Source organism: Desmodus rotundus, chromosome 11 (genome assembly GCF_022682495.2).
Source record: "Desmodus rotundus isolate HL8 chromosome 11, HLdesRot8A.1, whole genome shotgun sequence".
Lineage (NCBI taxonomy): Eukaryota > Metazoa > Chordata > Mammalia > Chiroptera > Phyllostomidae > Desmodus > Desmodus rotundus.
In genome coordinates, this window is record NC_071397.1 from 19238578 (window position 1) to 19264647 (window position 26070).

General features: G+C 36.7%; 1 protein-coding gene across 5 annotated transcripts in view; it reads left to right on the top strand.

Moving 5' to 3' along the window:
* FAM83B (family with sequence similarity 83 member B) overlaps nucleotides 1-25750 on the top strand; it is an 84232-nt gene extending 58482 nt beyond the window's left edge. For all 5 annotated transcript variants that reach the window (XM_053914296.1, XM_053914295.1, XM_053914294.2 and 2 more), the window contains 3 exons: nucleotides 10671-10835; nucleotides 11584-11708; nucleotides 19375-25750. In XM_053914296.1, coding sequence (XP_053770271.1) covers nucleotides 10671-10835; nucleotides 11584-11708; nucleotides 19375-21667 — 2583 coding nt within the window. In that variant the 3' untranslated portion in view covers nucleotides 21668-25750. The remainder of the gene's footprint in view (nucleotides 1-10670; nucleotides 10836-11583; nucleotides 11709-19374) is intronic.
* Nucleotides 25751-26070: the final 320 nt, after the last annotated feature.

The window sequence follows — 26070 nt, forward strand, 5'->3', positions numbered from 1 at the left end:
ATTTTATTAGTTGTTACATAAGTCTCCTTTTACAGTTGTTGAACACTGCTGAAAAATACCTCAAAAACTTGATGTCAACTTCAAAGTTAAATTTTTTTTTAACCTCAGATGGACTCTTACTGTAACACTGTAAAACTCTTTAATTCCCCATTAACTTCATGTTGTATTGCTCAGAGCAGCTCATCTGAATCTTTTTCATGCCCGTCCAAGCCTACAGTCTGAGCCCTCCCGGCCCATATACCCACAGAAAAACTTGACCTCCAACCATGAAAGACATGTTAAGGGCATCCAGCGGCAGCCTACTAATTTGTTTCCCTTTCCTCCTCTCACCGCACCCTACCCACCACCAAAGCGTTTCTTTCAGTTGCCATCCATTCTTTTCTTCCCTATTGCCTTAGCACGTTTGTGGAACAGAAGTAATTGTAAGGCAAACTCTTCCTGGTGTGCTCATTCAGTTAGCTCCCTTCTGACCAGTGAGATACACCAACAACTAAATCACCTCTTTCCCGTTGTATTCTGTTGGTGTCCACCAAACTTCTCCCGTATGCTCAAAAATGTTCCAGTTGTGCAATCGTGGAAAACAAAAATAGAAACAGAAAGACCCTAGACGGACAGATGGATAAAAGGATGTTTTGTTTTGTTTTTTTTAACAAACAACACAACTTTTTATCACATTGTTTAGGGCTTCCTTATATATAAAAATGAAAACTACCTTTGAATTTTAAGTTTGTTTTTATAATGGTACAATAATTCTCCATGTAATTTATGTCTCTCACACCTAACAGTTCCTGACTTGCCCCTCTCACCCTCCACAAGTAGTCGGCCATTGTGTCTTGTCCAATTATTTACAACTTTTCCCCTAAACCTTCCTTTTATCCCTGCTGCCACCATCCACTTTAGGATTGTATATATTTATGCTGCATTAGGACTGAAACCCACTAACTCCTCTACCTCCTGGAAGATATTTCAGCTTTTATCTTATTCTGTATATACTCATCTCATATGTGTTAATTCTTGGTCATAATGTTATAACAGCAAGTGCCCATTGGTGTTTAGTTCTACAAACAAATTACAGAAAGCTGTGTGCTGCTTGAGAACAGGCACCATGTCGTCACTGCATTCCAGCAAGGATTTATTGAACACCTTATATATTCCAGTTATACCTGCAATGGAAGCTAGATATTAAAGAGGAAATATACTCAAGTTATGTGGAATTAATCATAGAGAGATCTAGTTAACTCAATAATTATAAGACACATATTCAGAAAGATGTTTTAGTCTAACATAGAGGTTTTACCTAGAAATAAAATTTTCACAAGAACATTTTCATAAGGTTATATAAAAACTTTTTTATTCCTAATTATTTTCTTTCCAATTGCTTCTCCCAAATTTAAAATAATTTAAAAAATATTTAATGCTGTTCTAATAGTCATGATTAGTGAAAATTAAAAAGCCAAGAAAAATTTTAAAGTATAATAGCATTCTATCCTTTGTTATATTTTTGCCTGCTTTTCACAATTTTGAGTAGTTTTGCTCAAAATTGCAAGCAAAAAATTGTAGTTAAATAAATTAATGATTTAAAATCACATTTACTATAATGTTCTCCATAATAGGTTTTCTTTTAAATATTACCAGTGAAGATAACTAATTTCACATAGAATTCTAGTGCAAGATTGAAAGGTTAATACCAAGCTATTAAGAAATTAAATATGAAAGAGTTGTTACTTTTAATGAATGGCTTTTGGTCTAGATTAAGTCTTCTGTGTCAGCAAGTTGCGTCATATACTCACCCCAGCCTTCTCCCTCACCCAGGTAAAAATTATAGCCATAAATAAACCAACTTATGTCAGTTCGTAGTCTGACTTTTGATGCCAAGTCTCTGAATACATTTATGTAAATTTAAATCAAATATAACAAAATTTTAAAATATTAGTAGTGAGTATAAATATTCATTGTAATTTTTAGCTTTTCTTTGTGGTTTACAATTCTAATGGTAAACATTAAGAATGAAGTAAAAATTCATACATAAATATTACATTTTGGTACATAAGTTCTTTCCTAGTGAGGTAACGCTACTACACACCTATACTGTTATATACTTGTATAACTTGATGTTTTACTATATTATATAGCATGTACTTTGTTTTTTGAAAATTATGAATGCTTCATAGTTTCTTAGTAGTTTATATTACCTCTAAATGATGTATAAATTTAACTTTCTCTTTTTACAAGTGTTGCTAGAACTTGACTAAAATACAACTCTGATCCTTCTGTAGCAGCAGAATAGACTAGTATTTCTACTGCTGTGATAACAGTGCATGAATCTTTATTTCAAGGAGCATCCCTTTGAAAGATACCGCGAGTTGGGTTCAGCACAGAGTTAGGGGCATTGTAACAGTTTGCTTATTGTGCAGAATCGGCTTTAGTGCTCCCTCCTTGTCTCCCTCCCAGCCCCTCACAGAGTTCCCCACAGAGTTCCTTCTTGGGCTCTGGCGGTGGGCTGTTTCTGTAGTCATTCAGGCTGGGAAGTCCTGAGCTTGTTTTTCCACAGGACTCCTCTGTCTGTATCCCCTGACACCTTGACTTCAGGGGCCATGCTGGAAACCTTTGCCAGGCCAAGTTTCGAAAAGTCTCTTTTTTTGGAAAGTGCTTGGAAAATGAGAACATGTAAGAGGACTGAATTGTGAAATCAGTAAAAGGATTTTGGCTTATCTTTGCAGTTTCTTTTAGGCCTGCCTTCTCTTTCTTTCCTCCTTAAAGTATCAGAGTAAAAACTATTTAAAAAAGCAGAGGTACCTACTAATGCAAACCAAATGTAAGGCTTTCCTTAAATATGACAGGGATAAAACATAATTTATTTTTATGATTGTCTTACTCTACTTGGGCTACTGTAACAAAAATACCATAGACTCACCCTAGCTGGTGTTGCTCAGTTGGTTGGAGTATCATCCCATAGACTGAAAGGTCACAGGCTTGGTCCCTCAACTTAAGTTCAACTGAATTGAGCCTTAGGGCTTGGTCCCTGGTCGGGGCATGCTCATAAGGCTACTGATCGATGTTTCTCTCACATCTCTCTCTCACTCTCTCTCTCTCTCTCTCTCTGATAAGAAAAAAAAAATACCATAGACTGGGTGGCTTAAACAGCAAACATTTGTTTCTCACAGTTATGGAGCCCAAGATCAAGATACTAGCAGATTTAGCATATAGTGGGGACCCCCTTCCTCGCTCATCGACAGCTGTGTTCTCACGCCAGTGAAGCTGTGGAAGGGGTGAGAGCTCTCTGTGGCCTCTTTTACGAGGGCACTAATCCTCTTCATGGGGGCTCCACCCTTATGACCTAATCACTCCCAAAGTCCATACCTCCAAATGTCATCATCACTTTGAGTGTTAGGGTTCCAACATTTGAATTTTGAGAGGACACAAACATTTAGTCTGTAAAGTGCTGTATAATTACTTTCAACATATAATACATGTAAAAAATCTGGGAAATAATTTATGCAGTTTCCCTTCTGAGTTGTCAAACATATTAATTCTGCAGATATATACTGTAGCCATAGCAGAGCCGAAACACTTCCCTTTACATCTCCGATTGACTTTTATTACAACACCCAATTTTTTTTCACTTTCACCGAGCCGTGTTTGGTACGATTTTTACAAGCTAAATAAAATGAACATTTTAATCCAATTATTGGATAATTGGGATTAAAACATAGAATTTTAGAACTTGGTACATGCAAGATCTCCTCTAGTTTATTTAATATGGAATAGAGGCCACTGAGACTCAGATTCATTTCAGTGACATCCCCAAGATCACTTAATTTATGACAGGCCAAACCAGTTGATATATCGATACAGCTATTAGTCTTTGCTAATAGAGGCTTAACTATCTGCAGAAATTAAGGCATTTATAATGTAAATCTGTAACTTACTAAATAATATTATAGTGGAGATATACATATATATATATAGTGTTTACACTTATAAATACTATATATATTTATAAATACTATATATGTAGTATAAAATTTCACACAAAAAGGATACTTTTACACAGGCTGCAGAAGGATAAGGGCCAAAAGCACTTATTTGTAAAACCAACCTCTCGTCTTTTTTTCTGAAATCCATTTAGCACATTGCTTTTGAAAGGCTTTACAGACTCAGAAATACATATTTCCTAAGTGATCATTTCTCTGATTTACTCAGTTTTTAAAGTTTTCTAGTTTTGTTGAATTTTATTATAAATAGTTATTATAGAGCTCCATTGTTTTCTTTAATTTGAAACCCTCATTGGCTTTTCTTCTGTTGGAAAAAGTAAGTCCTCCTGTGTCTGTGCAGGCAGTTACCAAGGGAGTCCGGATTCTTTCAAATAGTGCTTCATATTTTGAAGCAGAAAAGGCATGATATTCAATTTTTTAATTTTGAGGGTGATAGTGACCATTCGGTGACTACTCAGTATGTAGGTCATATAGAAGCATATTACTAATAGCTTTCGGTCCTAAGAAGTTGCAAAGGAATAAACAATACAAGGTTCAAAATTAAAATATCATGGGTAGCGGGGCGTATTTCTAAGGAAATGCATGTATTCAGTGTCAACGTTGCGATGAACATTTTCTACCAAAACTACCACTGATGTCTCAGTTCTTTACTTTCATCTTTTCTATCACTAGTTTCTACCTTGTTTCGTTTTCGGTGTTTCAGTGCATTCATACATATGAACATTGCAACAAAAACAATGAATGGGGGCGTTATAATCTTTATCAGCCAATAGGACTCAATAGAATTCAGGTATTTTAATACGAAATATTGTTATGAGACACATTTTCCCAAGATACTACTTTTGACCGATATTTTCTTTTTTAAGGTTTATATTGCTCTCTCAATCAAATCTAAGCATGTATCACAGTTTCAAGGTCCTTCATAATCTGTATAAATCCTAAATTTGTTCCGTATTCATAAGCATAAGTCTATGTTTAGTCTAGCTTAAAATGTATTTTAATAAGTATGACTATCATTTTCAATGCTAGTCTTCCAGCTTGGATGGCTAAAAATAAACCTTATTCATTATTTAAGGCTTTTCCATGAAACCCTGTTGGTCTGTGTCATTCTGCCACAGACCCTCCCATAGCACCCATGCATGTATGGGGTGGTTGTTTTCTGAATTATTATAGAATTTTACTTCACAAGTGATTACGTATTCTTCTGAATGTTCTGAAATTGTGTCATGAATATAATTTACTTATTATAGTTTTATTGTTGGCATTTATATTATTTTAATTCAGCGTGACCTCCACTGTCTTGGTCACTTCAGGAGGACTTACTGCAGTGACAAAAATAAGTGAAAACCAACATGCTTGAGTCAGAGTCTCTGAAACTCCTAAAAGAGGTGAAGTTTCACTGAAATCTGAAGTATAATTTATAATGTATTTCTAAAAATTTCTAATTCTCATGTTGCTGGTGAATGTGTTTATTTATTTACTTTTTTAATTTCTAAAGCAAGACTAAAAGAGGAATGAATTAGAAGCAAGAGAAGAATTTACATGGTATACAATGACAAGGTAGTTTCTTAAATGCCATTTAACATAACTGGTTTCTGTATTGACTTATAAAATCAATTGATGTCCCTTTTGAAAAGCCTTATCCTAGTCCAGTATATATTTCTTTGATTACATATAGCCACTATGGTAATTTCTAAAGCACAGTGTAATTTAGGTAACTCAGAATATAATACCTTCAGATCAGGTTTGTTATACCTCATCTATAATTATTTACTCCTTTCCAGAAATGTGACCCACCATTAATTTAAAAAAGCACTTAATTTTATTTAATCTCTCCTGGCACAACTGAACTTTCTAGACTTTATATAATTTCTCAGCATGTCAAGTGATGGTGCAGGTCGCCAGATGTCCTGATAAGCTACCAGACTCATTTGACATCCGATAAGCTTATCAAAGATGTGTCATCTAGTCTCCTGGATTCTGACCCAGTGTTTTGTTTGTCATGCAAGAGAGACTGTCATTTGTTCTACCTTTGGTGTGCCAGAATCATCCACAGGCTGAGTGACTTCAATTACTTTTTGCACACAAAAACCTTTATTTATTCTAGTAATGTGGTTTTCTTCTTTCCAAAGTTTCCAGCAATTTGTTACATGAAGTATTCTGACACATTAAAAATAAATTCTTTAGATATGCTGATAATGTCTTCAAGAGTACTGTGTTGCATAATAATGTTTCCTTATTTTAAAAATTCCTTTCGAGTTAAAAAAAATAATTGGTGCCAGACTGCTCCAGACATGTATTTCTAAGAGTTATTTTGTACAATAAGTTTATAATACGGACATTTTCTTCATCTCAGTGCCCATGCATCCTCACACCACTCATTAATGCCGCGTAAACTTGATTAGTCATTGTGAATGTGATTTGAAGGTTTTTCCCGTATTTGATGTTACAAAGGATATTCACAAGGCATGAGTGAGGTTGTTATCACTCACTCACTAGCTTCTCCCTTCTTATGGCACCTCATACCATTTGTAAATAAGAAGAGGGTCATGAGAGGCCACTGGATGTGATTGAAATTGTTCTTCTTAGAGAATCTAATTCAAGTATGTTTCACAGGCAGCTGGAAGAATGTCATCAACTTGTATAATTTATGCATGGTTCAGTGTTTTGTTTTGCATCTTATTAGAGTAAATAAAATGATTTAATATATTATCCATGATTTTGCTCATCTTCTAACATACAGCAGGCTCCAGCACAAATAATGCCCCTTTTTATTACAAAACCATAAGCATGTGATTCTGTAACATAACAACAGCACATTCAAGCACACTATATGACATTTAGGTGAGATGTTCACATTAAAACTATAAATTATTACACCCATATCATCACCCTACCAACCACACTCAAGCCAGCCTTACTTCTGCCGGACCCTCCTTTATGACAGTGGAGGCACTACGGTACCCTGGCAGTTGTTGCCACATGTCTACTTCCAGGTCATTCCATTTCCTCTAATCTCTTGATGATTTTTGTTTTCTGTTACTCTTTTTAATACCATTCCTGTCTCAGTTCCTGGCAATTTTGATATACACGTAAGAACTCTTTCTAAAGACCAAGTTCATTGGCCTCCCCTCCTCCCATGATTTTGTCCTACATTTCTCACCCGTTGACTCCCAATCATATTCTTGTGTAGTATCATGGCCAATACCTGCACATCGTATGTGACCTATTTCATAGATCCCCATCTGACTACCACTTGTACTTATATTTCTAACTTACTCTCTCTGGTACCTGCTAATACCAAATATTACTTTAATTATTTTTAAGTTTGTGCTATGGAAGTTTTCAGAAGTAGGAAGAATAGTAAAGAGAATTCTCATGTACCATCAACCAGCTTCAGCTATTATCAGTTCATTGCCAATTTTGTTTCATCTATTTTAATGTGAGGTAAATATAAGGCAACATCTTTTTTGCATATTATATATATATATAAAAGATGACATCTTACCTTATTTTCTTTATTATTATATTGCAGTAAGCATAAAAATTTAACAATTCCTTAATATCTAACCATGGCTTCACCCCACAAAACCTCAGATTCATTAATCCCGCCCTCACTTCACACCCTCTTATTCATGACATCCTCTTTTCCTCTCTTTATCTGCATTTCACATGCGCCTTTAATTCCGCTCCCTTCCCCCACTTTGTTTTACTCTCCCAGCCAGAACTGCATCCACGGTTAAATGAAACTCTTTGCCTGTTCTGTGCCCTTGCAGCTGAACAAAGCTGAGAATAACTCACAACCATATAGACTGGTCTCATTTTAAATTTAGATCCTGGTAGGTGCTGGTGCTGCCCTGAAATCGCACTGTATTTCTACAGTTTATTCCCTTTCCAGCCATCCTAGGTGACTCCTTGATGCCCCTTTTCTGTATTATACCTTTGACATGTCTTCTGGAACTCACCACCTTCTCAGTTGAAGATCTTGCTTTCCAGTTCACTTAGAAAACTGAAGCATTCAGAAAGGAACTTCACCCAGTACCATCATCGCCATCGGCTCTTCTACCAGCCTCCACACGCTTATACTTGGCCTTCTGGCTTGATAGTACTGATGCCCTTTTATTGGTCTGTATTTTCTGTGCTCTAATGGCTTTACTTTTTTACTAGGTATTATCTTTTATTGCCTACTCAAAACATTGCTCCAGAAATTCTCTTCTTCCCCACCCCATCTCCCACCATCTCTTGTATCATTAATTTTCATTCTCTACTGGAGTCTTTCATTGGCATGTAGACATGCTGTTAATTCTCTCACCTAAAACAAAAGAAAAAATACAACTTCTCTTGACTCAACTTTACCTACCTCTTCATTTTTCTGACTTTTATTGTAGCCAAATTACTCAAAAAGAGTTACCTATTCCTTCTCCTCTCGTTCCCTCCTACAACTCTTTTAATAAACCATTTGCTTTTGCCACCCACTAAAACTATACTTGTGGAGCCCACCAATAACCTGTATAGTACTAAACCCCATGAATTTATACAATAATCCTCATGTTTCTTGGCCTACCAGTAGGGTTTGACACTCTTGAGCACACCCTCCTTCTTGACACACTGTCTTACCTTGACTTCCAAGATTGCTATCTTCTCTTTGTTTTCTCAGTCTCCTTTGCTGGTACCTCTTCTTGTCCCAGGGCTCAGTCCTTTGTCTTTTCTATTCATCCAATCTCTTTGATGACTTGTATTTGATTGTCATCTCTACACCATGGACACCCAATTGACATCTCTGGCCTATACGTCTCTACTCAGCGCTCCACTTGGATATCTAGGCACCTCAAACTTAACTTGCCTTTTTAACCTTTTACCTAAAATTTATGTAGCTGTACTCTTCACCATTTCAGTTGAGGACAACTTGGTTCTTCAGGTTGGTGAGGCCAAAAATTTGAGTCATCCTCTTTTTTATCCTTTTTTCTCTCACATCCCATGTTTAATTTATCCAGAAGTCCTTCTGGCTCAGAGATGTCTAGTATCTGACCCTTCCTCTTTTATCACTGATAGGAGCTAGGACCAGGACCAGCACCTCTGACTTGAGTTGCTCCAATAGTTCTAAAGGGCCTCCCTGCTTCCACCCTGGCCTTGACCCTTAACACCTGTTAGTCTGTTGTTAACACAGTAGCTAGAGCAGTCCGTTTCAAACCTAAACCAGATCATTTCATTATCCCAGCATAAAAGCCTAACAGCTTACAATTTAATTCAGAAATGAAAAATAAATGTTGAAGGTTCAATAACGCCTTCAAAGCATTGCGATTACTCTCTCCTTTTCTCATTTCATTTTTACTGTCCCTTTACTATTTCTTGAATGTGCCTGGCATGCTCCTGACAAAGGGCCTTTGCACTGCTGGTTTCCTCTGCCTAGAACATAATTCCTCAAGGTACCCATGTTCATGACTTCCTCAATTCCTTCCATGTCGTTGCTCAAAGGATCTTTCTCAAACAGACCTGAAACCGTTCAAACCCATCCTCAGCCCTAGCTGGTGTGGCTCAGTGGATTGAGTGCCAGCCTGCGAACCAAAGAGTTGCCTGTTCAATTCCCAGTCAGGGCACAGGCCAGGGTTGTGGGCCAGGTCCCCAGTAGGGGGTGTGTGAGAGGCAACCACACATTGAACCTCCCTGTCTTTATCCCTTTTTTCCCTTTCTCCCTTTCTTTCTCCCTTACCTCCCCTCTCTAAAAATAAATAAATAAAATTAAAAAAAAACTGTCCTCAATTACCAGGGGCCCATGATCCCCTTTCTCCTGCTATATTTTTCCTAATAAAATTATCTTCTTATAGCTTATCATATATTATCTATTTGTTATGTCAGTTGCTCATGCTGTCTTCCTCCACTGGAACGTAAGTTTCACAAAGGACTGGGGTTTGGTCATTCTGGTCTGACACATGGTAGGTGGTCAATAAAATAATTTTTCCCTATTAAGATTATTTCACTCCCATTGCTCCACAGAGTCAGTAATGGTTCTTTTCCCAGCAATTAACTTAGACTCTCTGAATTTTATGTGCCTGCTTTTGGATATTCCTCTCTGGCTTTACCTTCTTAATTATGTTCCAGTTTTGTCTTTTTTCTTTCTTTTGCTTACTCTATTACCTAAGCTAATTTTAGGCACATGTATTTAATTGTCTGGTCTTCAAGTCTTTTTATACCCTTCCTCAACTTAGGCCCTTTCTTAGTTATATTTCTATTTCTAGAAGAATTGTTTTCTCTGTCCCAGATCTCCAAGACTTTTATTCTTAACAACTAGTTCCAGAAATCTTGCTTTTCCTTGGAAATGTTTCCCGTGTAAATTTGGAGTGCTGATTTCCACCCTCCATCTACCTGTGCCCTCCGATTACCCTATAGGCAACCTTGTAATCCACGATTCACGTTGGCCCATCACTCAACATTGTACTGAAATGCAGGCTCCTTTTGACTTAAAGCTGGTATGAAATTAGTGTTTTGTATCTGTATATAGGCATTTGTTTATTTTCAACCTACGTTTTTATCTTCTATATTTGTGTATACATTTATATATATTACGTATTTCATTTTCTATTTTATCCAATTTTTATTGAAAGCATCTGTTTCTAGATCTTTAATCTTTAATCCTACTGGATATCTAAAATTGTTTGACATTCTTATCTTTAATAGGTCATTGCTTTAGTGATGGACATGTTTACAGATGTGGACATTTTCAAAGAAATAGTGGAGGCATCAACTCGAGGGATATCCGTATACATTCTGCTTGATGAGTCCAACTTTAATCATTTCCTAAATATGACTGAAAAACAGGGTTGTCAAGTTCAGCGTCTCAGGGTAAGAGTTCCATGTTTTGCTTTTTTCCTCAGATATTGTTTTTAACGTTTGTGTACTATTTTTGTCTCAGTCAAATGTAAAACATGTTAAGCTATATTACTCAAAAAGTAAAATAAAAAAATGTGTGTCTGTGTGTATATAAAATGTAAGGTAAAATAATGCTTGATCACAAAAGGGTCTGTTTGTACTTTTTCGAATGTAACTGAAAACACACATCTGCATAACAAATTTACATGGTGCTTTTCTTGACAGTGACACACTTGAGCTTCTGAGTTTACTTTGGCTGCCAGTCATAATAAATGCATCTGTTTTGCATTTGCAACCTTGAAACCGTTAACTTGAGTGATTTTGTCATTCAGCAGATATTGTTTATCGCAATCATTTGGTATAGTGATTTCAGTTACATTTGACTTCGTAAAGGGCAGATGCATTTTAATCTTAGTTATTTTGACATGATGAATCTATAATCTGAAAGGATCTTGCAGTAGGACCCTAAGTGATTTATACACCATCCTGTATAAATGTAAAATAATATCTCCATATTTTAAGTTACTGTTTTCCTAGAGAACTTCTTTTTTGCGTGATGTTTTAAAATTTGCTTTTCACTATTTTTTGTTTATGTATTTAAAAAATTATTTCAAGTATCCTTTTTTTTTGTACTAACGTTTTATTATTAACATGTATTTTACTTTTTAAGACATTTTCCTTCTAGCCTTAATTTTTATGTTTTATTTACATACAATTCTAGAATATTCGAGTGCGGACAGTAAAAGGCCAAGAGTATCTTTCAAAAACAGGAGCCAAATTTCATGGGAAATTGGAACAGAAATTTTTGTTAATTGACTGCCAGAAAGTTATGTATGGTTCTTACAGGTAAGATTATTGTGTTTGCCTCTCGCATTAATAATCTTTTATAGAACTTATTAGTTTTACATCTTAATGTAACCTGTTTAGTTCTTTTTTTAATTGAGTTACAATTGACATACAACATTATATTAGTTTCAGGTATAGTGGTTTAATATTTGTATATAATGCTAAATGACACCATAATAAGTCTAGTTAATATTCATCACCATACACAGTTACAAAAAATATCTTTTTTTTCCTTGTGATGTGGGCTTTCAAGATTACTTTCTTAGCAGCTTTTAGATATGCAATATAGTATCGTTAACTGCAGTCACCATACTGTGTGTTACATACATTACATCCCCAGCACTTACTTATTTGTAACTGGAAGTTCATACTTTTTGACACTCTTCACCCATTCCATTCATCCCATACCCTTCCCCTCGACTTCTGGCAACCACCAATCTGTGCTCAATATCTATAAATTTGTCTTTTTGGTTTTTTTCATTGTTGTTTTTACATATAAGAGAGATCATACCATGTTTGACTGATTTAACTCAGCATAATGAGTTCAAGTCCATCCATGTCATTGCAAATGGCAAGATTCCATTCTTTTTTTATGGCTGAAGAGTATATCATGTCTTCTTTATCCATTCACCTGTTGAGGGACACTTAGGTTGCTTCCGTATCTTGACCATTACAAATAATAGGCAATGCAGTGAACATAGGGATACTGATGTCTTTTTGCGTTGGTGTTTGTTTTCTTCAGATAAATATCCAGAAGTGGGATCAGTAGGTCATATGGTGGTTTTATTTTTAATTTTTTGAGGAACCTCCATACTGTTTTCTACAGTGGCTGCACCAGCCTATATTTCCATCAACACTGCATTTCCACCAACCCCCATGAGGGTTCCCTGTTCGTCACATCCTCCCAATAGTTGCTATTATTTGACTTTTTGATAATAGCCTAGTTTGTGTTTACCTGCAGCATGACCAATCATTTTTAGAAATCATTAGTTTAAAATTTGAATGTAATCTGCTTAGTTATTTCTTAAAAATAAAAAACAGAACCCTTGCGTGGAAACTTGGAGACTTGGGTTTCAGTTCTGGCTGTACCTCTAAAGAACATTAAGACACTGGGCAAATCACAAAACTTCTTGGGCTTCAAGCTCTTCACCCCACAAACGATGAGGTTGACTAATATCTCAGTTTCCATATAGCTCTATGATACAAAAAGCGTTTTTTTTCCTCATGAAAATAGCATGTAGTATGGACTTAGCAACAATTGTTCATAAAAATAGAAGCTGTTTATCATTTTTGAAGAAACTGTCAAACAGATTTTTCTTATTTCAGCACTATTAAGAATCTGATAATTATCGTGTAGTCACCATAGTACTACCAAAAATGCATTCGGGAGTCTGACTGTTAAAAATGTCATGGCAGACACTAGACAGGTGACTCAGACCTAGATTCTACTCTCTGGCATGCTTCAAGGCTTCCACTGGCAATATATCTACTCTCTCCTACCTTAGCTCTTTTGCACATTTCAACCTTGTCCTTACAACTTATCTGCAAGGCTGTTGTTTTCATCTGTATTTCATAAATGAGGAAATTGAAGTTGTAGTAGGTTAAGAGACTTGTCTAAAACCCCACAGCTAAGGGCCATAGACAACCCAGGCCTGGCAACACAGTCCAGATTGTGCTGGCTCCAGAGCGAAAGTGCTGCCGTAGTTTTCTCTTATAAACTTAAGGCATTAGTCCTGAATGGGATACACAGCGAGGCTACATCAACAGGCAGATGAAAGCTCCAACAAGAATATATGCAGGTCTAGGTGACCAGGGCAGAGTGGACACATCACTAAAGACTGTAGGAGGAAGCCAGGAGAGCTGTGGATGGAAACAGGGCAATGTGAGAGCAAACCCTAGGAACTTAAAAAGTCTAACAAGAAGGAGACACCATGTTGAAACGGAAGGCTGAGGGCAAGTTACTAAACTTGGTTGCACCTTAGCTCGCTCTTCTGTAAAAGGAGGGTAATGGTAGAACTACCTTCTTGTTGTTAAGAGAATTAGAGTCATGCATGCAAAGCCTCTAATGTTGACTATTATTTTAAGCCTTTAAAAAAAAAACCTTATCTGCTAACTTTCCCTTTTCTAAGCGATCCTTTTTGAAATGTACTTTGGAGTTCTAAAGGAAAACATATTAAGAGCAGAAATTACAACTAGTGCTTGAAATTAGCGAGTCCTTTTAAAGACTCATCATTTGTGTATATATTAGTTCACAACACTTTTAGATAGCTTTTAATTGAAATTTTAATTAAAATTGGGAGTTCCCTTGACTTATAGAATGGTGTTTGTTAGTTAATGTCATCATAGTGAATGCCTAGGACCACAGATTCATCAAAACTCTTACCTAACAACTCTCTTTATGATTCCATGTATAGTTTAAATATATTTCTTTAAAAAATAATGGTTGTCAGCTCTTGTCATTTTCATTCTTTCTCACTAACTATCACGAACCTTTCCTATTAACAATATTTAACTGGTGCAACAGTTATGAGCCAGTCTTCATAGACACTGGCTAAAATTTCATTTCCTTTTGGTTAAAACCACCCTTTGTCTCTCACGTTCTGGAATTGTCATTGTTTTCCTCAGCAGCAAATCCAGAATGCCCTCTTCTTTACTTCACAAGTCTTGCTATAAAATGTCTTCCTAGTTGGAACACTCAGCATTTCTAGACAGGCTTGGCGTCTGCACTCACCAGTCACAGTTGTGTAACAGCTCACTCATCATGATGATGGTTTTATCGACAAAACCTAAGTGTTTTGCCGTATCACAGTGCTAACATCGATAAGATAAAATAATTATATACTTTTTATCAGTGTGTGTCAATCAAATTTTGAATTGGATACGCTCATTTAAAATTGTCATACAAGAATCTGGAAGATGTTTAATATTGCCCACAAAATTGACTGACAGAATTTTATAAGCTTTTTTCTTTAAGTATTACGATACTCAGAAAAGTTACTTTCCAAAGATAAGTCTCACTGAAGTTATTGGCTCTAACATGCCATTCTGTTCAGACTGGAAGCTCATCACATTCAGAAATCATGCCACAACGAATCACTCTTCTCATGCCATGGACACCACGTTATTACCCCCAAGCAGAAAACTCAGAGTTCTTGAGCCACTTTTTAATATGTGAGTTGATAACTACATTCCCATCTTCATGACTACACATGACAGTGTGTTCAGAGAGGGCGGGATGGTAAGTTATGATACAGAGACCAGAGTGACAGCTGTCCGAGGGGCTGGGCAAAAAGGGAGCAGGCATTAAGCAGTACAGATGGGTAGTTGCAGAACAGCCCCAGAGATGCAGTTTGCGGTGGGGAAGATAGTCAATAATGTCAGTACAATTGGGTAGGGGACCGGCAGGTGCTTGGAGCAGCTGAGGGGACCACTTTGTAGTCTGCATGGTTTACTGGCCACTTTGCTGTACATTTGAAACTGGCACAGGATGGTACTGAATGTAAACTGTGGTTGCAAAATAATATAAAACAGCTCTGGCTGGTGTTGCTCAGTGGATTGAGTGCTGGCCTGTGAATGAAAGCGTCGCTGGTTCAATTCCCAGTCAGGACACATGCCTAAGTTGCAGGCTAGGTCTCCAGTAGGGGGCATGTGAGAGTCAACCACACATTGATGTTTCTCTCCCTCTCTTTCTCCCTCCCTTCTCCTCTCTAAAAATAAATAAAATCTTTAACAATGTAATATGAAATAATTGTTTTTATCCAAGTAAATATATGCACATATTTTAAAAAATAAAGTATTACTGAAAGAATGCAACACAATATATGCCTTCTACTGCATCTCAATATACTCCTAACTCCTGCCCGCCAGGTACCATTCATTTTTAGCTGGTTCTTCTGACACGTATTTCATTCTCTTACATAATGTGATTACACTGCTGTTTCTTGATTTATCACTTCTAGATATATCTTTTGACTTTATATTATGGCAGTTGAGGAGTTACATATTATAACCACTCATACCCACTCGCCCACCTGGTCCCCACTCACCCAATACAGTTTTATCACAATTTTTTGGTTAAGTGAGAAGTATGAGTTTACATTACTGAAGTTGTCTCAAAATTGATCATTAATGAGCAATGGAGTGATTTATGATTGTTTCCTTCTTCGTAACCAAGTTAATAATGACCATTTTGTTTTGGTTTTAGTCATTGTCTTTGTCTTCTATCTAACTATTGCTATTTTTTTTCTTCAGTTGACTACTGATTTCTTAGTACATGAAAACTTTTCCAAATGCTCCGTTACTACCAACGATGTGTGGTGTGCAATCTGGACCAGCAGGTCTTTAGCCTGGAGCACAGCTGGGATCCGGGTATTTCCTATACTCCTGGGCAGTTTGAGCTACAGTTTTTAAAATCCCCTTTTTAACCCCATTTTTAACTTGTTTTTGTTTCCAAGTCATGGTTTTTCCCCCAAGTTTAATCAAGAACATTTTTTCTCAGGGATTTTTAAATGGGATTTTTAAAGTCCAAAAATTTATAATTTTAGATGATGTATGGTTTAATAGAGGATGAAACTCTTAAATTGAATCATTTTACTCCAAATTTGGAAGGCACTTTCCTCCATTCAAATTGCTATTTAAGAAGTCTTAAACAGTTGTTATTCTAGTTTTCTTCATGTAACTTTTTTTCTCCTTTCTAGAAGTGTCTAGGATTTCCCTTTTACATGCTATTCCCAAATTTGTTATGACGCTTCTAGGTCTAGGCCTTTTTTCTCTTGTTGTTCAGGGCAATCCAAATACTTGCACCTTTCAGTTCTGAAAAGTTTTCTTATTTACTCTTTGATAATTTCTTCTCAATTATTTCTGTTGTCTCTCCCTGGAATTTTTATTAACTGGATTTCTGCTCCCGTTGTATATTTTTTCCTACAATTTTCCATCCAGGGCTGGGGATGTTTTACTAACTGGGGGATTTTCTCAATTACATCTTTCAACGCTTCTATTATATCTTTCTTTTTAAATTCGCTGTCAAATAGTTTGAATATCTGCTACGTGAAATATTTTATGGCATTCTGTTCACGTTTCATACATTTATTATTTTTTCTCTTTATTTCTTTGAAGATATTAAGCATGTGTGTGTTTATCCATATTCTTATTTGTGCATTTTCTGTTTCCTCTGGGTACCTCTTGTGTGTTTGCTTGGTTTGCTTTCAGTTTTGCATCTAAGCTTTTAAGGTTTATAAGTGATCTTCTAAACTTCCTTGTAATGTCTACCAATCCTTTGCAATGTTTTTTATATTTAAGAATGAGTGAGTACAGAACTTACTAGAAGTTGTGTGTGAAATGCTTATCAACATCTGAGTTCACAGAACAGTGATCAGCTGGGATCCTGGAAATTATACAGGAAGATCCCTTAATGTTGGTATAAGTAGTCCTTTTATCTCTAGGAGTGTTCAGTGTTTTCAGAGAATAATCTCTAAATTAAATATTCTCTTTCTATTACCTGAAATTCTGTTACAATATAATTTTCTGATTTACCAAAGCCTAGAAACTTTTCCAGTTGCCACACATTCACCAGTATCTTTATCTTCTCAGCTTCCTAAGTTCCATACCTGGAGGTAATTCTTACTCAGTAACCTATGCATATCCTTTATGACGCACAGATATTTTTATTCTTTCTTCTTGTTACCGGCTCAATAATTTTACTCATTACTACAATTTCTGCTCTGATTTTGTGTCTCATCACCTTATTCCAACCACTTTATTCGTCATAGTAAGTGAAATCCCTCACCTTTCAAGTCTATAGTACAAGTAGCTGTGAAGAAAAAATCATTCCTCAAACACCTCCTTTTATTATAATTTATTCAAACTTGGGATCAGCTTTTACACAAACTGCTTTGCTTTCAAGGTTCATCCATCTCTTATATTGTTTTTGTAATTCACTTAAATATAAGTTGATTTCAGTTTTCTCTGATACATGGCCATTATTGTTTCCTTTTTCTGTTTCTTCGTCCACACACTTTGTCCTCCAGTACCTTTTGTTCATGTCTGAACTTCAAGGTTATCTAGTTTCTATCAAAATATTGCTCAAATCTCACTTTCTTGAGGGATTTCTCATATTTGATAGCTGACTATTCATTTCTTAAGGTTTCTAACATACTTTATGCTCACATCTTCAGTTTGATTGAAAATTTCTTTAATAATTCACTTTTGTACCATATCTTTTAAGTCAGTCTGGTGGCCAACATATCTGTAAATACAAACTACCTAGTAAGTATCCGGTTCATACCACCCATTCAATAAGTATTCTAGATAAAATTAAGCATATCAGAATAATTAAGTTGCAGACTGCTGTTGATACTATATATTTTTTAAATTTTTATTGTTATTCAATTACAGTTGTATGCCTTTTCTCCCCATCCCTCCACCCCACCCCAGCCGAACCCCCCTCCCTCCCCCACCTCCACCCTCCCCCTTGATTTTGTCCATGTGTCCTTCATAGTAGTTCCTGTAATCCCCTCTCCCCACTGTCCCCTCCGTACTCCCCTCTGGTTATGGTTAGATTGTTCTTAACTTCAATGTCTCTGGTTATATTTTGTTTCCTTTTTTCTTCTGTTGATTATATTCCAGTTAAGATAATATTTTATATATTTAAAATTTTACTCTGCACATTTTAAAAAATATCTTCATCTGCCTTTATTATTGTCTCCCTTGTATAAACAATAATCTCCTTCCTTGTGGAGAATGTGTTTATCTCCCTTTTTATTGTATTAAAACCTATTGTATCATGTACATTACTTGATACATAACATATTAATGATTTTTTTCTTTATCAACTCAGTGACTCTGTATGTTTATTCAGATTTTCAAACATCAGATTTAAAATCTTACATGAAATTTCAAGATAACTGTTAGGAAGAGTAGGAAGTTCCATAAAGTGCTATAAAACAGTTACAAATTTATTTTCCTAGAAATTGTACCTGTATTAAAAGATCTTAATTGTCCTTCTGACTGGCATGGCTTGTGAGGATTAAATGTGCCAACCTGTGTACACTGAGAACACTGTTTCCTGACTGAGGCTGCTGCCCACAAATCCTCTCTCTTCACAACTCCCAGCACTTACTAAACGACACTAAGTCACAGAGAGAATATATATGTATTAGTGCAGAGCTGTCTTGCACTGGAACATGCTGGAACTATAAGGAATTGTAGCAGTTATGTTATTCACGCCCTCATTTCGGACGTGAGGAAATGGAGGCCCGAGCTCATGAGGTTGGATTGCTCAGCAGAAGCCAGTTCTCTCAGCTTTTCCTGTGGCGCTGGCTTGCCTGACCCCTGCCAGGATGCATTTTTTTACTCTACAGATTGTTACTAGGTAGAGGTACAAAGTGCAGAGCGACTTTTCCTTGGACTTCTCGTAAGTAGTGTAAGGAATTATGGTGGATTCAAACCCAGGACTTGAGTTGATTTGTTATTGAAAGTATGAATATGGGAGTGGGGTAACATATCTGTGTTACAGGCATGTAATGATTGGAGGTGTTTTCAATTATGGCAGTCAAGGAAAAACATTTGTCAGCAATAAATGACACCTTTTTCTTAGTAGAACTATGTATCCTGTAACTAATCTTTTAACTCAGCAAACATAAAATTTTCCAATTTTGATTTTTTTCAGCTACATGTGGTCATTTGAAAAAGCTCACTTCAGCATGATTCAGATAATCACAGGACAGCTCGTTGAGTCCTTTGATGAAGAATTTAGAACTCTCTATGCCAGGTCATGCGTCCCCCACTCATTCGCTCAGGAAGAATCAGCCCGGGGGAAGCGTGGCAAAGCTCTGTGGGAGAATGGCACGTACCGGCATTCGGTCTCGTCATTAGCTTCTGTTTCCAGCCAAAGAAACTTTCTCGGTAGACAAGACAATACTCATAAACTAGATTCTAGTTTCTTCAAAAACAGAGGGATATACACCCGGAATGAACATGACAAATACAGCATAAGAAATCATGGATACAAACCTCACTTTGTTCCAAACTTTAATGGGCCAAACACAGTCCGTCAGTATCAGCCCAGTCAGAATGAAAATTGGAAGAGGCATAGTTACGCTGGGGAACAGCCAGAAACGGCACCGTACCTGCTGCTGAACAGGGCTGTGAATCGAACCACCAATCCTCCTGGTAACTGGAAAAAGTCTTCAGATAGCTTGGCATCCTCATCGCGGGGAGGCTATGCGAGCCACCATAACACCCCTCCCCAGAGTTTTGGCAATTGGCTTGCCCAGAGGAAGACCACACAGTTTGCAGAAAGGAATTCAAATGTGCGCAGGTCTTTTAATGGGACAGATCATCACGTTCGCTTCCTGCAACAACGAATGCCAACCCTGGAAAATACCACAAAGTCATTCTTGCGCAACTGGAGAATTGAATCCTACTTAAATGATCATTCAGAAGCTGCACCTGAGTCTAATGGATCAGCTCTAGGCGACCGGCTGGAGAGCTATGATAGTTCTGAGAATTTGAAAGCCATTGCCCTTTATACACATCCGCGGCTTCGCCCTTCTTTGGTGTTTAAACCAACTTTACCTGAGCAGCAGGAAGTTAACAGTTCTGCAACTGGCTCCTCAAATTCAACTATCATCGGTTCCCAGGGAAGTGACACACCTAAAGAGGTCCCAGATACCCCTACAAGTGTAGAGCATCCGACAGACAAACCTTTGCCAGCATCAATCCCCCAGCTACCGTCACAGTCAGAGATGCCAAAAATGCACCCCTCGCAGGTTCCTGAAAACCACTCAGAAGTCTTAAACCAAACTACAAGTGGCCCTCCCGAGTCAGACAACTACTTATATACAAATCTGTGTGTAAATAAGCAGACAGAAAATGTAAAGAATCAACAAAATGAGAATATGCTTAAAAGGCGAAGTTTCCCATTCTTTGACTACTCAAAAGCCAATTTAGACCATGGAAATAGTAAGCATTACGTATATAGCACGCTTACTAGGAATCGAGTCAGACAGCCAGAAAAACCCAAAGAGGATTTGCTGAAAAGTTCTAAAAGCATGCACAATGTGACCAATAGCATACACGAGCAGGAGGAGGTGGTCAGGAGAGACCCTCCAAGTGGCACAGCTACCAAGTCGGTTTCCATTGCTGCTTTGCTTGACATGAATAAAGAGGAACCTAACAAAGAGCTCACCTCAAAGAAAGAAGTGAAGGGTTCCCCAAGCTTTTTGAAAAAGGGATCTCAGAAGTTAAGGTCCTTACTTAGCCTTACCCCAGAAAAGAAAGAAACTCTATCCAAAAGTAAAACATCTCCCTTTTATAGGATGTGTAGTAGTTCCGACACTTTAGCTTCTGAGGCTGAAGAGAATCAAAACCCAAGGAAGTCAGAACCAAAAGTTGATTCATCTCCTAGAAGAAAGCATACTTCCTCAGCAAACTCCCAAGGGAGCATCCACAAGAGCAAGGAAGATGTAACAGTCAGCTTGTCTCAGGGAATAAATTCTGCATCCAATGAAAGTAATGAAATAATACCTTCTCCAAGTCCAGCTGAAAACAAGTTCTTGGACAGGGCGGGGGATGCGTCTGCCCCAAGATTTAACACAGAACAGATCCAATACCGAGATCCAAAGGAGATTCGTACTGTTGCTGCTCCTGGAAGAAAACCAGTTGCTTCTTCAAGGCCAAAGCCCAATGAGCTTGTGAGGACTCAATCAACTGACCGGCGCATTTACAGTCGTTTTGAGCCATTTTGTAAGATTGAGAATTCTATTCAGCCAACCAGCAACATGCCAAATGCCAGTACACACCGCCCAGAAATAAAATCCTCAGCCATGGGCAATAGTTACGGCAGGGCCAGCCCAATGCTGAATTACAGCAGTAACGTTTACCACGCCTATCAGCCAAATGAAAACAAGTTCCGGGGGTTCATGCAGAAGTTTGGAAACTTCATACACAAAAATAAATGAGATACTGTAATTGGAAATAGATATTAAAATACAAAATGAACGTGGCTACAAATGTTTGTCTAAAGAACATTGTGGACAGTTTTTGAAATATGCCAATAGATTTCTGTAGGGGCAAAACTTTGGGTATGATGTGTGTTTTTACCAACTTACCATGTACAGTAAAGCTATTGTTCTGTGTGATAAAGTTAATTGTGCTTAATTATACTAATGGAATGGCTCTATAAACACATCATTTTTAAATGGTAATGGTAAAAAATGTAATTAAATTGTCTTCTTCAGACTGAAGACGTTAAATCTTAAAAAACAAAAAAAAAATAACTTAATGGCAAGATGGTATATGAATTTTAACCATTTATTCCAAAGTTTTTCCTTCATTTAAAGTCTTTTCTTTTATAAAAGGATCCTAATGCTCTCAGTGGCCCTTTATAACACATCTTTATAGGGTTTTCATAACTTCAGATTATGAGAAAATAAGACAAAGCCTTTTGGTTTTAAATGGCCTTTAAATTTTATAGGATAACTGGTTATACTTTATTAATGTTTTATTACTTTTCCTGCGGAGCATATATAACAGGTTGGGTAGCACAGGAGAATTTAAACTATATAGCTCAGCATACATTTTTTTTTATTTTGCCTGAGGGTGCTGGCAAAGTACGCGCCTCGGGTAGTACAGGGACATCACAGGAAGTTGGTCTCCTTCTTTCCGGAGAACCATCCAGGATGTGCTTCTTTCCAGGTTCCCAGGGAGCCTGTACATCACCCACCCGTCGGCTGCTGGCCTTGGTCGTTTCTTCCTTCAAACTTACGGCAAGTCAGCAGGAATTGGAAAACCTGAATTATTCCTACCCTTTTCCTAATATAAACTGTTTTAGAAACATAAATTTCTATGAACATTTTAATCTTAAGATTGGTATGACAATGCTTAGGTGTTTTGATTGCAAAAGTCTTTGCTCTTTCCTGTCTGCTGCGCCACATACAGTGTGAGCAGGGAGCTGTGATGAATGTGAGAAGTGGTGCTCTCGTCTATTTTTCCATGAGCAGGGGCCCTCGGTGAAGAGTTTAAGACTTCCTAGGTCTTGATTTAATGAGGATACTCAGATCATAAGGTACCCTGTGCCTTTATGAGAGTAATGTAATAAAAGTTCCATATCCATTACAGAAACTTGAATTTGGCCTTACTTCATCCACAAAGAACAGAATTCAAGAAACAGTGCGTCATTGGAGAAGTGGGAAATGTTTCTACGACACTTTAAATTTCACACCATCTAAGTTGCTGTGTGGGGTAGTGTTTTAAAAGTGTAAGATTTATTCAATATTAATATCTATGTTACTAAATAATTAAAATAATAGTATTAAAATATCTATGCCATTTAAATAATTTTCCATAAAGAAATATAATGGGGGGAAACCAGACAGTTGGGGAAAGAAAACATATTGAGTACTTACCCTAGACCAAGTCTTGAGCTTGAACCTAATGTGACCTCAGCAACATTGTGTGGGTACCACCGCCCTCATTATTTGTAGTTAGTGATGAAGGTGATAATTGAAACCTTGAAATTCAGACATATAATACCCCAAGACACATAACTAGTAAGTAAAGATACTAAGGTAACTATAACATCCTGTCGCATCCCATTACCTCCCAAACGTGTTCAACTTCTGCCTTGCCCAAACTATTAGGAGTTAAATGAGAAAAATGTTTATATTGCCTGACTCTGACAGCAATCAACCAAAAAGGATTTAGCTGAATTCCACCAGGACAACAAAGACAATGGGGCTTAAAATAACCATAGTAGGTGGGATTAAGGAATTAAATTGCGGTTGGTTTCTGAATGGAACCTAGCAGGCCAGTGTTAATTGCTAGGCAGTCATTTTGATCCTCTTCCAGCTGACTTGTGACAATGAGAGGAAAGGAAGAGGGACCATTAGTGAGCTCTAACCTGCTTCTGTACTAGAGAAAAAAAGCCCATTAGGGTAGGAAGCTAGGCAGTGAATGGAACTTAATGTTAAATATATAATCTAGATGAATATTCACAGTAAGTCTGTGAAATAAGTACCCCTTTAAAAAAATAAGAAGAAACCTAAACTACAAAGAAGTTAGATAAGTTTCCAAGAGTTACACAACTCTGAATTGGTAGAACTGGGGTTTAAACACGAAAGCCTGTATTTTGAATGCCATACCACACCATACCTTACTGGCTGCTTATTCCTCTGGGCTTGAGGAACCTCCTTTGAAAACAGTCACTCTCTTTGGCTCTCCCTTTACAAATTGCAGAAATATAACAGTCACTGGAGAGCAACAGCACTTTATAAACACGAATGCAGAATATACTATTCAGTTTCACATCGTTCACAAAAGTAGGTTTTAAAACTCATTAAAACCTAGGGAATTCTCAAGTACTGCAACATAGGATTTTACTGTTTTGGTAAACTGAGTATAGTAGATTGAAAATTCTGCACACTTTGTAATAAATTAATAACATAAAACTAAAACTTTTAGAGGGAAGAGTCATTTTTCACAGGAAAGGTAGCCAGGGATATTTACTCCCCCCCCAATTTTTTTTTAAACTTTGAAGTGTGTATTTCCTTGTAATAAGAAATGGAATTCAGTTGCAATAAAAAAAGCTATTTCTAATCGTTAGTGAGTTGATTTTAGAATCCTCTAGAAATTGTAACATCTTCATAGATAGTACCAGGTTATTTTAAGACATTAGAAGTGAGTGAGAGATTTTTAATTTTGCTCTTAGAATAACTGACTTCTGTCATTCTAGACCATAGGCCTTACTATGCATTTAATGATGGCAGAACCCACAGTTAACCAAACCAGATGGACTTTAATGTAACACACGTTCTTTGTTACTGTTAGTTGGAGCATCTTTCAGAGATAAAGGGATAATGGGCTAATGGTCATTAGGAAGCTCTGAAAATGCAAATTCTGAAAACTTGGAGCACTGTAACTTTAAGGCTGAAATTACAAGAAGACTAGAGTATAAATTATGTTTAATAAGAAGCAAGAGCTTGTTGCCTTTTTGTCCAGCAACTACCATCCTTTCTGGAAACAGCTTTAATAGTTCATTGTGTTCCTCCTCTCCCTAGTGAAATTGGGAAGTATTGGATGCTTTATTTTATGCACTTGGGATGGGCAGCTTAGGCTTTTGCACAGCAGATTTATTCTTTGCCATTTCTCTTTATTGTCCTTCTATTTTTTTCTTCAGAATATCTAGATATCAGAATCTGCACATAGAGTAAGTTTTCAAAGTTTCTGTGGCTCAGCAACTCCTGGAGGTTAAGGCTGAATGAGGCCACAGTGCTTTACATAATTACTCACATTTTGAGTTATAAACAGACACTCCAAAGTTCATGGATGTATTTATTGCAAGCAATATAATTTTTTCCCCAAATTAATATGGGTGGAAAGATAATGTAAGTGTACTTTCACATTAAAGTTTGATAAGGTAATTTTCACTCTACACAGTACATTCATTTGTAAGCAGAAACTCAAAAAAATAGGTGTGATTTCAGAGTTCTTCACAGATGGCTTCAGAATAGTTTAAGTGCCTGTATCCTGAACACGTTAGTGTCCCTCTGTCATAATGATTGGGTTTAGCCACAGTTCTGATGTGGCGTGTTATAGTATGGGTATGGGGTATGTGTTGGTAGTCTCACTGGGGCAAGCAAATATCCTAGTCAATGAACATGACATCTGGTGTGATCCAGATAAGCCAGAAGAAGGTTGAAATCTGACTGCATTCAACTTGAACTTTTCTCAAGATTATCTGGTTAGTCAACAATTATTTCACAGATATTTGACTTTTATGAATATCTGTTGATTCGTAATATGCCTATGGCTAAGGGATATAAAGGAGACTCATTATTTCATGTTAACCTTGTGTGGTGCTGTTTTTTAAGTTTATCATAATATTCAGTTTGGTTCTAGAATATTTAAAGTAAAAAGGATGAAATTATAAACCAAATAGTCCATTTTTAATATACAAACAATGTTAGCAAAGAAATATTCTTCCAAATTAACTTTTGTTTTTAAATCTAATAAATGAATATTAAATAATTTTGTACAAATGTCAATATATTGTAAGGTGTTTATTTTTTGTCTTCACACTATGGATTTTCACATAAGCTTATATTTTCAATTAGTTATTATATTATGAATTTAGATTGTAAACATTTTTAAATGTCTCCATAATTTTAAATGGTTTTATTATACTTCTTTGTACAGAGAGGGATAGGAAGGAAGAGAGAGAGGGAAAGAAACAATGATGAAAGAGGGAAACATCGATCGGTTGCCTTTCATGTGTGCCCCAACCAGGGACCGAATCCACAACCAGGCACGAGCCCTGATCAGGAATTGAATTGGTGATGTTTGGCTTTGCAGAATGATGCCCAGC